This window comes from Monocercomonoides exilis (assembly GCF_001643675.1).
Source record: "Monocercomonoides exilis strain PA203 chromosome Unknown scaffold15-1837935, whole genome shotgun sequence".
Lineage (NCBI taxonomy): Eukaryota > Preaxostyla > Oxymonadida > Polymastigidae > Monocercomonoides > Monocercomonoides exilis.
This window is the reverse complement of record NW_027150560.1, coordinates 894,203-908,576: the sequence shown is the minus strand read 5'-3', so window position 1 is coordinate 908,576 and position 14,374 is coordinate 894,203. Positions and strand designations below refer to the sequence as shown.

The window sequence follows — 14,374 nt, the reverse complement described above, 5'->3', positions numbered from 1 at the left end:
AGAACGACAGCGAAGAAAACAGTTTTGACAGAGCATCTCTTCTTCCAGGTACACTGCTCTGACTGAATGTTCTCATCCCTTTCTCCTTCTGAAACATCAAAGGTGATCCTTTCCCTGCTCATTTCCTTCCCTTTCTGTGTGTTTCTTCTGCTTCCTCTTCGCAGTTCCGCCCGGCTTAGCTTTTGTCTGCTCTTCAGCGCACTCATCAGATCCAGCAGCGTTCTTATCTGCATCGCTTCAACTGCTGCATACACAGACACTTCCTGTAACTTCCACACAAATTGCCCGTTTTCCTCGCTTTTGATGCGAACATAACAGCAGGGCACATCCAATTCATCGCTCAAATCGTCAAAGTCAGAATTATCTAAATCATTTAGCATGCAGTCCAATTTCCGCTCTCCTGTTAAAAAATGGCGTTTGGCTTTCTTTCGCCTCTTGTGGCGCCTCGCTTGCCATTTTGTTTTCTTTCTGGTTGATCTGTGTGCCTGTCTCAAGGTGTGGTTGTAGTATTCCTTGGATGCTGCTAAACAGATTTTTATCTTTTTCCTCTATCTTCTTCGCCATTTTCTCCATTTTCCTACGCTCTCGCTCTTCTTTCTCATTCTTCTTCTTTTGCTTCTCCTGCAGTTTCATCAGCCGAAGCAGTTTATCTCTCTGATCATCAGATTCCAATGAACTGAACATGATCTTTGCTTCTTCATCTTCCACTTTCCCTTTCTCGTTCTGAAACTCATCTTGCATCGCCCTTGTCACTTCTCTGTTGAAATTCTTCATCCCCATTACGCCCAATGTCACCATTCCTCCTCCTCCTCCCACTCCACCTCCTCCAACAGCAGGTGATAGCTGTTTTGTTGATGCACCAACAGCTCCTCTTCCCATCTCCATCTCTTGACTGTACGCAATCAATGCTCTCCCTCCGACTCCTCACCATCCTCCGTCCATTCGCTTCCCTCGTGTAAAGTGTATCGTTCCAAAGTTTCCTCTTCCTGAAATTTATTGTTTAGGCTGTTAAGAAGAAAAATGGTGAAGGAGAGGAATTTGTTGCTGCTTTTGATGTTGTTTTTGTAGTGCTCGTGATGAAAGTGGATCTGTTTTGGCTCATTGGTATGTATTTCGTCTTTTCTGCCGTTTCTTATTGATTCTTTGGTGTTTGTATTCTTTTCTGCTTCCGTTTGATTATCTTTGTTTTTCAATCAACTGCTTTGCGGTTGTTTGTTGAATCCTCCAAAATCACTTCTTGATCCTCGTCTTTTCAGTCATCTTCATCGCCTTCAGCTTCTTCCTTTTCTCCAGATTCTTCGCATACCGCTCCACCATCCGAAATTATGCAAACAGTGGCAGCGCATCAAATATACCCGGCTATGGAACAAAATATTGTATTTTCCTTCTTTTTCTGCTGTTGCATCATTCTCTTTATCTGCTGCTCTTCTTATGTCAGGAATAAGTTGCGAAAAAATCAACACAACGAGGAAGAAGCAAATAGTGAAGACGGCAATGACCTTGGGGCTGCTTCAACTTGTGCACAGCGGTTGAGATAGCGTCTGCGGAGGAGAGGATGCATCGCTCTTATGCGTCGCTCCATCACAATCTCAGAACGATGAGGTGGTTTTGGATGGAGAGAGAGGTCAGTTACTGCTGGAGAAGATGAGGAAGATGAAGATGAAGAGGAGGAAGAGGAAGATGAAGGAGACGGTGAAGGAGATGATTGAGGAAGAGAAAGAAAAGATTCATTCGGCAATGAAGAAGGAGATGTTCCTGTTCCTGTGCCAACACCAGCAATTGTATGTGTCAAAATGGCTTGTGTTGAATTTTGATTGCTTTTTCTCTGTCTTTGTCTTCGAGGCACATAAGACGGATTCTGAAGGGTAGCTTCTTGTGGCGGAAGGGTCACAGGAAGAGGCAGACGCGGAGCATGTTTTCTTATGAAGTGTTCGATGAATTCGTCGATTTCTGCTTTTTTGGCTCTTTCTTGTGAAGAATTCACTTCTGACTGTTCTGATGAAGAGAAAGATGAAAATGACAAGTTTTTTAATTTTTTCTTTCTCGAAGAATTTAACTGTCTCTGCTATTGATTACGATGTTGAAGCAGAAGAAAGCGAAGAGGGAGAAGTAGAAGGTGAAGAAGAAGAAGAAGGTGAAGAAGAAGAAGAAGAAGAAGAAGAAGAAGAAGAAGAAGAAGAAGAAGGCGAAGAAGGCGAAGAAGGTGAAAAAAAGGAAGAAGAAGAGGAAAAGGAAGAAGGTGAAGAAGAGGAGGAAGAAGAAGAAAAAAAAAAGAAAAAAAGGTTAAGAAATGTGAAATCAGTCGACGATATTTATGATGTTGAGAATCATTTGTATAATGTCGTTGATTGGACCAAATATTTTATTCAATGAGTTGACTTCATATATGGCAACACAATCGTAATCGCAATATTTGTGGCAGTCTGACAGAAATTAATTGATGAAAAATGACATCCTCAGTTTATTGACTTTCTTTTTGCGATTTCCCCTCCTTTCCCTTCAACAATAAAAAACGAAGAAATCTCTCAATTTCCACTCCTTTCCATTTTCCTCTTCCACTCAGCTCTCAAAATCATCAAAAAATATCAATCCCCTCCTTTTCTTCATCTTTCCCATTCTCTTCCAAATAATCTTCTTCTCTCATAAAAGTTTCCCCCTTTTCATATAAACACTTCAGAATATTCTTCTTCTTGCACACTTTTGCCCTCTTTTCTTTCTTTTCAAAATCCATTTCTCCCATCAACAATCAGTCCTCTTTCATCATTCTCAGCAACTTCTCTATATATTTACTATATTATCTTCTCAAAATCTCCACTTGCTCTTCCCCACCTTTTTGTCTCCAAATTTCTTTCATTCAAAAGCCCCTCTCGAAACATTAATATTCCATAAAATACTCAACTCCCACACCCTCCCGCATATAATCCTCTTCTATCTCTTCTCTGCGCCTTATCCCTCCTGTGATGGGAGCTGACGAAATAAACCTCAAATATTGATTTGGGTATTTGAGAATATTATAAAAGGAGAAGATCATGCCAAAAACAGAAAAAACACATCTGCACATTTACCACAATGTGAACGGGCTGAAAAGACCCTCCAGTGAGATATACAATGTATTTTGCAAAGAGGGATGCAACGTTGCAATTTGACAATTCCGAGACTGAAATGATGAGATTGGTTTTGTGAATGATGATGGCTGTGAAGATGAAGCTGTTTGGCAAAAAACAGTCGAAGGGCAGTTTGGTATTATTTTATTTTTCTTTATATGAATATTAACCTGTTGAATGTTTTTGTGTTGTTTTCAGGGCAGGAGGCGGAAAAGAATGAAAATGAATGAAAGCAGGATATCTCGTTATGCCGGCTGAACATAGAATTGATAGAGAGAATTCATATGGAAAGCACCCAGGGTGAAGTGATTGGGAAGGAAATTGTAGATGATATTTTCTGGTGTAAAAAAGGATTCATTGAATTGAGAAATAAAAATTTGAAAGAAAAGGTGAACATTGCATTTTTCAGGAGAGCAATAAATCGATGAATTTGATGGAGAAATGACTTCTGGAAAGGACGATTTGCGAAACAGATGATGAAACGCTGATAATTGAATGTTTTTATTTTATATTTATCGATTTCAACTTATCTTATTCTATATTTTTTCAATAATATTATTTTTCTGTTTTTAACTTAAGATATTGATTTATATCGTTATTGTGATTGTTGTGATCATGTTTTTTTAAACCAGAAAACTTAAGTTATGTTTTGTTTATCAAATTTTCAAATTTTTCAAATGCTTTTTTATGTTTTTTTCAAAATTTGTAATAAAAACAATTAAAATCAAATAAAAAGCTACAAACAATTAATAATAATATTTTCAGCCGTATTTTCACATAATTTTTCGAAATTTTTTCTTATCAACCCCACCCTTAATTATATTTATTTTTGATCAAACGTCGGAATTTTTTATGATATCAAAAAAAATCACCCATATTAATAATAATTAATTTGGGGAAAAATATCGAATAAAAGACTTTTTCGTTGAAAAATTATTCACTTTTTTTCTCTTTTAGTGATCAAAAAAAAAAAAAAAAATATGAATAAAATGGGCTCATTTTTTCCAAATATGAAATTTCACTAAACTTTTTGCAATAACATTTATGATGGCTATTTGCAGAAAATAAAAACTTATTTATTTTGAAATCTGAAAATGTTTAATAATGTTATGAGTGAACACATTTTTTTTTTCTTTATGAAAAAAAAGCTTGAAAGTTCGTGTTTACTACAATTTGAGAATTCTTGATGAAGAATGTTGGGAATTACAAGGTTCGTGAGGAAATAAATAATCGATGTGTTTCAAACAATTCTTTTTAATATTTTAATTTCTGATTTTATTTTTAATTATTTTTATTATTTTCTTTATTTTTTGTCACTTACGAATGCCAAAATGAAAGGAGTTGATATTTGATGAAAATGAAGGTATTATTTATCTGTCTTTCAAAAAAATTGTTAATTTTTATATGAAACAATAAAAATGTTGAAAAATAATCGATCTTAATTATCACACTATTATTGTCAATTTATTTTTGATAATGTTTTCAAATGAAACCAATTAATGAAAACTTATCACAAATAATATATTTGATAAGATCAAAAATAGTATTATCAATTCTCTAATTGTTGCATTTTTTATTCTGGCAATGAGCGGACGATTGTTTTTATTTTTCTACATGCTCATGGCTAAAGCGCTTGGAATTCAAGATATTTTTCAATATCATGAAACGAAGAATCTTGATGTTTGTTCTGGTTTTTGCTCTGATTATTCACACATTTATTCTGACAAGGAAGAGCTATCTCCCATGGAATTGAGAACAAAATCTGTTAATAAGACTGGTAGTGATGTAAATGCTTTTCGACAAGTTAAAGAATTATTTCCTACTCCATGCGCTGCATTAATAACCATTTTTTCTGTTTTCAATTCTTCAGTTGAATTGAGGTTGCTTTCGCTGGATCGTCGTGCTGTTTCGTCTTTTCTACTCTCAATAACATATTCTAGAACAAGAATCGAATCATGCATCATCTTCCAAAATTCTTCATCTTTATTTTTATTACGAGAAAGTTCAATTTTTATTGGAAACTTGAGCTTATTTCAAAAAGGAGAAGCGTACCCCAACAGTCTTGTATCTTCATCTGACAAACTTTCTTCTATCATTTTGAGTGATTCCGTTTTTTCAAGTTTGACCATGTCTTCTGTGGAATGTTTCCTTGTTTCTGGAAAGAGCCAAAGCGAACAGATTGATGGCTGCTCCTTTTATAACCTTTCTGTGAAATTTTCTAAGAACAATTGCTTTTGCGCTGGGCATTTATGTATCCAGAGTTTGATGGGAAACTGCTTTATGTCATCTTCTATGAACGTACTTGAGGGAGGGATAGTGAGTGGAACAGAAGGATCTATTTTCTTTTCCTGCAACAATTGCACATTCCTCCACAACGAAAGAGTGGATTGGAGAGTGGGAAATACAGAAAGAAATTCAACAACTCAAACACAGACATATAAGAACGCTGAATGGAATGAATGTGCTGCTCCGTGTGGTGGTGCACTGTATGTGCATGACAATTCGAGTGCAACGCTGACTGTTGAAAATTCCTCATTTGTGAAATGTAATGCAACTGAAACAAGAGGTGGAGGGATATACGTTGTCAGTATTGCAGAATGCACAGTAAAGCATTCCACATTCATTGAGTGCTACTGTTCATCATTAACCGACACAGGAGGAGCTTGCGTTGGAATGTACGGTTTGAGCGTTCAAATTCTGGTGACAAACTGTTCATTCATTGACGGATGGTCTGAAAATGATGGAGGCGGAATTGGAATTTGGAGTTCGAAATCAATGAAAACAAATGATTGCGTGTTGGATTGTTCATTTATTAATTGCAGCGGGCACAATTCAAGTAGTTCAGATGGAGGAGCATTAATTAACTGGGATGCAATTGATAAAATTGTTGTTCATAATTGCCTCTTTCAAGAGTGCCATTCTGATTATCGAGGAGGTGCAGCTGCATTGTATATAAAAAGTTATGGTGGGGAATTGCTATGGTTTTGCTTTTTCCATAATAACAGTGCTCCTCAAGGAAATGATATTTACGTTCATGATAACTCCACAGATTCTCAACTTGTTTGGTGCTATTCAACCAGAACTGAAGGAGTGAGATATTTTGCATATGGATTAGACAAAAGTGAATGGCTTCCAAACAATGGAGGAAAATGCAGATTTGTTGCTTCAACTCAGACACAGCCAAAAGCAAAAGACACATTCAGTTGCGGGTTGAATGAAAGCTACTCATGCCTCACAATCAGCCATTGCCTTTCCCAGATGATTGTGGGGTTTGTGGAGGAAATGAAGGTGTTGAGTGGAACAGTTGTGGAAGGAAAAGGAGTTGTTGTTGGTGGGAGAACAATCTCTGTGAATGGAGTTTCGCCAGCTGGCTCAGCCATTGAAACAAAGTTTGAGGGAAATGGACTGAGTCTGTTTTGGGTTGGAACAGGAGAGTTGAGTGTGAGCGATCTGTCAGTGGTTCACAATTCGTCACTTGAAAAAAATCGAAAAAGCATATTGTTTGAGGTTCAAGGGTCTGGAGGGATCAATTTGGAGAGAACAAATGTTTCGATGGGTTCTGCTCATTCAGAAGAGAGGAGCATGCAGAACTCGCTTGTGAAGATGGGATGGGGAAGTTTGATGATGAAAGATGTGAGATGGGGACAAACATTCAGCACAACAAGTGTGATATCTCTGCCTCAAGGATTTTCTGTAACATTGTCTCTGGGCAACTGCACATTCAACAACATTGTGAGAACAACAGCAGGATCATCACTGATGAATGTGGGTGAAAGGTCACATTCAATAACTTTTAAGGGATGCACAATTGATGGCTGTGGGAGTGAAGCCTCCGATTTCGGAGGAGGGATGATGGTTGAAATGGGGAATGTTGGTTCATTGAATGTGAAAGGAGGTGTTGTGAAGAACTGTTATGCCTCGGCCACTCAAGGGAGAGGAGGAGGGATTGGGCTGAAAGTGAGAGACACAAATGCAAACTTTCAAATTTCATCAGCATTTGAAGTGAACAGGGCCAAATGGGGAAGTGACATTTTTGTTGACTCGATCAACTTGGAGTCAACAGCAAAAAGTGAAAGGATCGCATGTTTGACAGCTTCGTTTGATTCTTTTGAGAAGGTTCGAGGATACGACAATGGAAACACAAGTTTGATCATCCCTCTGTGCATCTATCTCCTTCCCACCCCAGAAGAAATCTTTGTAAGCAATAATGAGGCATATGATCACTCACATTGTGGAATTGTCCAATTCCCTTGTTTAACCTTGAAGCACTCACTCACACGTCAAACTGAAACAAAGAAAGTTGTTGTGAGTGGAATGATTTTGATGAGTGATGAATTGGCCTTGAAAGAAAAGAAACATGAAATCCGAGGAAATGATGAGCAAAGTGGCTGGACAGTCTCTGATGCAAGTGAAACATCCAATTCAGCGATGATAACAACATATGTTGAAACAAAATTGTCAAAACTTATCTTCTCTCTTCCTCCGTCTCTTTCACATTCAACTTTTATTTCTTCATCTTCACAACTGACTTTGTCTCAATGTTCTCTTTCTCTTCAAAATCCTTTATCTGAATTAACATTTCTGTTCTTATCTGTTGAATCTGGGACATTGACCATTGAATCGTTTTCGGCTTCTTCAATCACTTTGAATGGAAATCCATTGATCTCGTTGTCTGGAAGCAGCGCAAATACTGGGTTGATGAGCACCAAATGGCTGAACATGACGAACTCTAATTTCACAGAAATAGAAAGAGCAGCTGGAAATGGAGGGTGTGTGAGCATTGATAACAGCGATGATGAAGATTCAAATTCAGAAATAAATATTGAAAAATGTGATTTTGATGGATGCTCCGTGCTGGCAGATGAGAGCAGAGGAGGAGCAATCAATGCTCAGTTGAAAGGGAATATTCAAATGGATATTGTTTCATGCACATTTACAGGATGCACAGCACCAGCTGGAGAAGAGAAGACCGGATTTGGAGGAGGGATGGCACTGAAGCTGATTGATGACCATTCTTCATTTGTGATCTCATCCCCCATTTTTGATTCAGAAGAGCCAAATGTTGCAAAGTGTGGAAATGACCTGTTTGTTGAGTCATCGAACTTGACAAAGAGCATCACAAACATTTCTCTTCCATTTGTATCTGGGCATCTGGATGGTACTTCATTGAATTCCATGAGAGGCTTTGATGGGAATGATACAGCGAATGCTATTCCACTGATTTATTTCTGGAGAGCAATTGGTTCAGAGATATTTATCAGAGATGATGGAAAAGATGTTTGCACTTGTGGATTCTCAGATTATCCTTGCCTTTCTATTGATTATTCATTGGATCGATTGCCTGAGGGAAATGAAAGGATTATCAGCATCATTGGAAAAGGGTATCTTCAGAAGAGTGTTGATGTGAGTGGAATTTCAGTGAAATCGGATGATGAAGAAATGTGTTCTTTAGAGTGTCTCTCATCGCTTGAAGGAGCAGAAGGAGCAGCAATGAAGATTTCTGGAATTTCCAATTTCGAACTGATGAAGTTTTTGATGCCATCATCCTTCAGAAATGGAGTCAGTTATTTTATAGATGTTGGAGCGAATGATGGATTGTTGACTCTGAAAGACTGCTCGTTCACCAAAAATGAAGAAAGCAGAGAAGGAACGATCAACTTTGGATTGATCAAGGCAGATGAAGGCACAGTTGTATTGGAATTTGTGTCAATGCAGTCACTCTGCTTTTCAAAAGATTTCATTTCTGTGCTGTCAACAACGGCATTGAACATGAAAAACCTTACGATGAAGAATATTGAGCTGGATGGGGCAAGCGGATTGAGGATATCAAAGAGTTCAGGGAGAGAAAATAATGAAGTTGAGCAAAACATTATTATTGAATGGAGCATTTTCGAAGAAGTCACCCAAAACACAACAGATGATATTCCCATCATCCGAAATGACAATGATGATGAGCCATTGAAAATGGTGATTCGAAACACAACGATGAAGGGATGCGGTGGAATGAGGTGTGGAAAAGGAGGAGGGATGTTTTGTGTGTTGAATGAGGGAGGAAGCTTTGACTGCTCATTTTGCACGATTTCAGAGTGCTTCTGCTCCACCACAGGAAGAGGCGGGTGGCTGTTTCTGGAATGCACCTCGGTGGTTGAGCAGCCTCTGAACTTTGTGCTGTCAAACATCACATTCAGAGGCAACTCTGCATTCAGAGGGAGAGATGTGTATGTTCGATGCTATTCAATCGAAAATCAGATTGTTGATGAGCAATTCCTTTTGGATTTCAGATTGCCATTTGTGAAGGATCTTGCAATATGGGGTGCTACAACAGACTCGTTTGTTGGGGAAGAGGATCTTCTGCTGAGAGTCGTTAAATACCAAAGCGAGACGATATTTGTTTCTTCAGCAACAGGCAACCACGGAGATAGCAAGCAATGTGGAAAGTTGAGTGCACCATGTCACTCATTGGATGTTGGAGTTCAACACATCATTCCTTCATCATATTCACAGCTGTTGGTTTCAGATGAGACGATCATTAATGGGGAATGTGATGTACATGATGTGACCATCCGCTCACTTGAATCTCCCTCAACAGCTTTGGTGCATCTGAACTCAACAATTTCTGGCGGTAAGGGAAGTCTTCTCGAAACTTCAGAGAAAGTTCGGATTGAGAGTGTGAAATTCAACTTTGACCAGTTATTTTCGTATTCGGGCAGCTCTATTATCCATGAATCAAGTGGACAGCTTTCTCTTTTATTTGTTGATTTTTCTTCGATTGTCGATGTTACAAACATTGATTCAGTTGTTCTCAACTCAACATTGCTTATCGTTGCAAAGGGGATTCTTCATGTTGACAACTGCTCAATATCAATGCTTTCGTTCAAGAAACCATCTTTTCTGTTTTGTGGGGATGAGATTTCGTTGACAAATATGAAACTGGAACAGATTGAATCAACAAGAAATGTTGTTGAGATTGGCAATTGTGGAAGTATTGTGCTGAATGGAATTGATGCAGATGGAGTGAAATTGTCTGAGGGTTGCATCATTTCGATTGGCAGTTCAGCTTTAGGAAGTGTCTCGATTGGAAGCTCCTCATTCAAGAACTGCTCGAGGAATTCAGAAGGAGCTTCTGTTCTTTCTTCTTCTTCAACTTCTGCTCAAATTGTTCTTTCTAACTGTTCATGTTCAGCCTGTAATTCTCTGTCAAGCAAAGGAAGCATGATGGAGATGAATAATGCGAAGGATGTTTCTATGCACATATGTGAGTTTGAAGGATTGTTAACAAAAGAGAGCGAGAGTGAGAGAAATAATGCATTTGAAGAAATATGTGAATGGAGTGGATCACTTGTTCATTCAATTAATACTTCGCTGATGATGAAGGATGTGACAATTTTAAATGCTTCTTCAGGTGGATTATCCGTGTCGAGTGGGAATGTGAAGATTGAAGCAGGAAACTTCAGCAACAACAATCCTTCAAAAACAAAATATCCTTCTCTTCGAAGAAATATTATCTGTTCAGACTCTGCTTCACTGTCTATTTCCAGTTTGAAAGGAGGAGATGGAGTGAAAGATGACTCATCGATGTGGATATTGAATGATGGATGCCTAATTGAAGGGATTGTTTCTGAAAGGGATTCATCATTTTTCATTCCTGTTTTGGAGAGTGTGGAAGCAAAGGAAACAACAGATAGTATGAAATTGGCATTCAAAGGGATGCTTCTTATTCCATGCAATCTGTCATTCACAGTTGTGAAGAGAAAAGGTGAAGAGAAAGAGATTGAAAAGCATGATTTTGATTCAAATGGGTTTTTGTCAGAAAAAGAAGCAGAAGGAAGTGTGTCAAAGGATCTCATCAGCAGTTGTGAAGATGAAATAGAAGTGAGTGTGCATATTTTATTTGGGAACTCAAATTCTCCTTTTTCGACACAGTCATTCGTTTTGAAAAACAAAAGTGAGGTTGAACCAAAAGGAGATGAAATAATCTCAAAAGGAGAGGAACAAATTGAATGGAGTTTGATTGCCTTTATTGGGTGTATTGTTGCTCTTTTAATTTTTGTTGTCTTGTTTGTTGTGGTTGTTGTGCTTCTGCGAAAGAAACTGAGAGAATCAGAAAAGAAAGTTGAGAAAGAGAAATTGGAAAATGAGCAGATAATGGGGAAAATTGAGAAGAGAAGAAGGGAAAATTATGGAGGAAGCTTTGAGATGAGTGAAATGCCTTCAACGTTGCTGGAAGGAATGACAAGCCAAATTCCACTTCTCATTGACAACGATGAAGATCTTCCTGAGCCTCCATCAATGACTGATGAAATTCTGAATGAAAATGATCTGCCAGATTTGGAATCTCCATTGCCATTTGATAATGATTCTGTTTCTGGAATGCAACAATCTCATTCATTCAATGTGATATCCGCCAAGAAGCCATTTCGAGAGAAAGAGAAAAAGAGCATCAAAACATTGCATTCAGTAATTCATTCAGTGCAAGGTAATTTCACACTGGGAACAAGAGCAATGGATGTTGTTGATGGGAAGGAAGTAGTAAAAGCAGTGGCAGAACTGTTCAAGCATTTGATTTCAGTTGACGATGAAAGAATGGAAATGTTGGCGAGACAGCTGTGTCCATATTCAATCTTTGTTGAGGAAGGAAATAATGAAATATACTTATTGACAGAGGAATTGGAGGATGAAAAGGAGAAGGAAGAAATGAAGCGATGGAGTGCACCAGAAGAAGGAGACGAAGAAGAGGGAATTGAACAGGCAGTTGTTTTCACACTTGGATTGATTTTCCATGAAATGACAACAGGAGAAGTGCCTTTGAGCGAGTGTGATCCAGAAGAAGCGCAGGAAATGATGAAGGATGGGGTGCGACCGCTGACAGAAGGAATTGAAGGAGAAGAAATGGTTGAGCTGATGGAGAAGATGTGGGCAGATGAGCCAAACGAAAGACCTAAGTTGACAGAAGTGATTCAATTATTAATGGTAAACAACGCAGAGTAGCATGAGATACGATAATTTTCAGTGTAGAGAAAACACAATTACTATAATATTTGAGATTTTAGTGTTCTTTAATCTTTGCGTGTTTTAAGATTTAGAAAATGATTTTTTTCTGAATTCAAAAATTTAATTTTGAAGATATCGTATTTGTGAAAAATAAAAAAAAAATAGTATTGCAGTCATTTTAAAGTCAGAAAAAGAGAATTCATTTCTTTTTATTGATAAAAATGCTTTTATTAATAAAAATATGATTAACATTCCATTTGCATTTCAACGCAGATTTTTATTATTGGTGAAATTATTATTTGTCCAGGCAATAATAACAAAATTATTAGAAATGAGATAAAGAGAATTTAACACTGTAATTGTATTCGAAAAAAGAGAAGTGAGTCGGTTAATGTTTGTGTTGTGAAAAACTTTTCAAACGACAATGTTGATGGAATGTGATATTTCATTAATGAATTCATCAAACGTTAATAATTGTAGATTTTGAGTCAGGTTCTTGAAATGCCAGTGAAGAAAGAAACGATTCCTCATACGTTTTCTCATATTTATGCTTGTTTTATCAATAAAAGATGAAGATTTTTGACAAATAATTCCTTTTTCGATTTTGATAAAAAAAGAGTTTAAATTTAGTCTTTATTACATAATTTTTCAAATAAATGACAATGAATCAAGGTGATTATTATTGAAAGTGATATTATTGCAGGGTTGGGATACAAACTTGAATCTTTTGCCATTCAAATTGTATTTGCATTTAATTGCTTGTCATTTTGCAGTTAGAACAAAAGCTTATATTGTGGATATAAGTTTGACAATGAGCTGAATAAATAGTCGGGGTGGAAACACGAGCCAGGGAGGAAACCCGAGCCAGTGAGGAAACCCGAGCCAGTGATCTTTTTTCAAATATTTTTCATTTTTTTCATCGATGAACAATTTGAAAAAAACGAAATAATTTCACGTTATAATACATATGAATATGCTGGTATGCATGTGGTTTTTGTGTTTCTTTTTTGAATGTATCTATGAAAAAAAATTATTTTTGATCAAAAATTTTTTTGAGTGAAAATTTTTACTAATTTTGAAGAAGAAAAATTTTCACAATTTGTCATCATTTTTGTATATTATACACACATACAATTCATTTACGCGTGTTTTCAATTTTCTTCAGTAGCTGAATGAGAAATAAAAAATTTTCTATGACATAGAAAATTTTTTTTGATATCATAAAAAAATTACGAAGTTTGATCAAAAAATTATTTTATTAAGGGTGTGGGTGATAAATGAATTTTCAGTTGAAATTACATGAAAATAAGGTTTAATATATTATTATTATTAATTATTTGTTGATTTTAATTTGATTTTAATTGTTTTTATTACAAAATTTGAAAAAAACATAAATAATTAAATAATATATATAGAAATTGAAATTATAAGAACAAAACAAAAGTTAACTGGTTTTGAAAACATGAAAACAATAATAACAATATGTAATCAGTAATTTTTTTATATAAATATTAGTTTTATGATGTTTATGCAAAGTTATTTATTAATTGACAATGAAGATCTTGAAACATTTATTGAAAACGAATAATTTTCATTAACACATATAGAGAAATATGATGGAAACACATAATATTTGTCGAATAAACTATTGTTCATTGTTAATAATTGTTCTTTAATTAATAATTCTTGAAATTAGTTATAAAAATTCATTGATCAAAGCCATTGAAAAAAATTACTAAAGAAACAACATGAAATTTAAGAATTTCTCATTAGACAATTTTATATCTTCCATAGAAAGAAAATCTTTATTTGAACTTTTAAATTTTCCTTTCTCTTTATCCTTCATCCTCTTCCTCGTCTTTCATCCTTCATCCTGATACTACCTCCTCAGTTGCTCGGCTTTTGCAGGCTGCTCTTTTTATATGCAGACTCCACAAACACCTTTTTCATATGCAACTGTGGAAGCGGTTGAAGTGCGTGTGTCTTATAACAACTGAGCCCTTTCCTTTTCATGTATATTATGTCAGTTTCTGCATCCACTTCCTCTGAACTCAAATCCCTCTCAGTCTCGTTTTCTTTGATCACTGTCGCTGCCCTCGATGTTATCAGCCCATCCACACTGGCCGGAAAGACTGTCTCGAGGTTGGCGGCCACAGACATAAGAAAAGTCTTCGCTTTGGACTTTGCCAACATCACCAACATCGTGCTGTCATGCAACGGGACAGTTCAAGCGGGAAAGCGGAGAGGAGATGTGCTGAAGACTGTGCTGCCGAGGCGTG

The 14,374-nt window shown here is 36.6% G+C and overlaps 3 protein-coding genes across 3 annotated transcripts; 2 read left to right on the top strand and 1 right to left on the bottom strand.

Annotated features, from left to right (window-relative positions):
• Positions 1-369: 369 nt before the first annotated feature.
• MONOS_5526 (uncharacterized protein) lies at positions 370-885 on the bottom strand (the record flags this gene model as incomplete). Its single annotated transcript, XM_067875682.1, has 1 exon — positions 370-885. The coding sequence occupies one exon, from the start codon at positions 883-885 to the stop codon at positions 370-372; it is 516 nt and encodes a 171-aa protein (XP_067729991.1).
• A 759-nt stretch (positions 886-1,644) lies between these two features.
• Positions 1,645-2,373, top strand: MONOS_5525 (uncharacterized protein; the record flags this gene model as incomplete). Its single annotated transcript, XM_067875681.1, has 2 exons — positions 1,645-1,785; positions 2,050-2,373. The coding sequence occupies 2 exons, from the start codon at positions 1,645-1,647 to the stop codon at positions 2,371-2,373; spliced, it is 465 nt and encodes a 154-aa protein (XP_067729990.1).
• Positions 2,374-5,369: 2,996 nt separating this feature from the next.
• On the top strand, positions 5,370-12,092 carry MONOS_5524 (uncharacterized protein; the record flags this gene model as incomplete). The annotated part of the gene is made up of 2 exons (XM_067875680.1): positions 5,370-6,052; positions 6,110-12,092. The coding sequence occupies 2 exons, from the start codon at positions 5,370-5,372 to the stop codon at positions 12,090-12,092; spliced, it is 6,666 nt and encodes a 2,221-aa protein (XP_067729989.1).
• Positions 12,093-14,374: the final 2,282 nt, after the last annotated feature.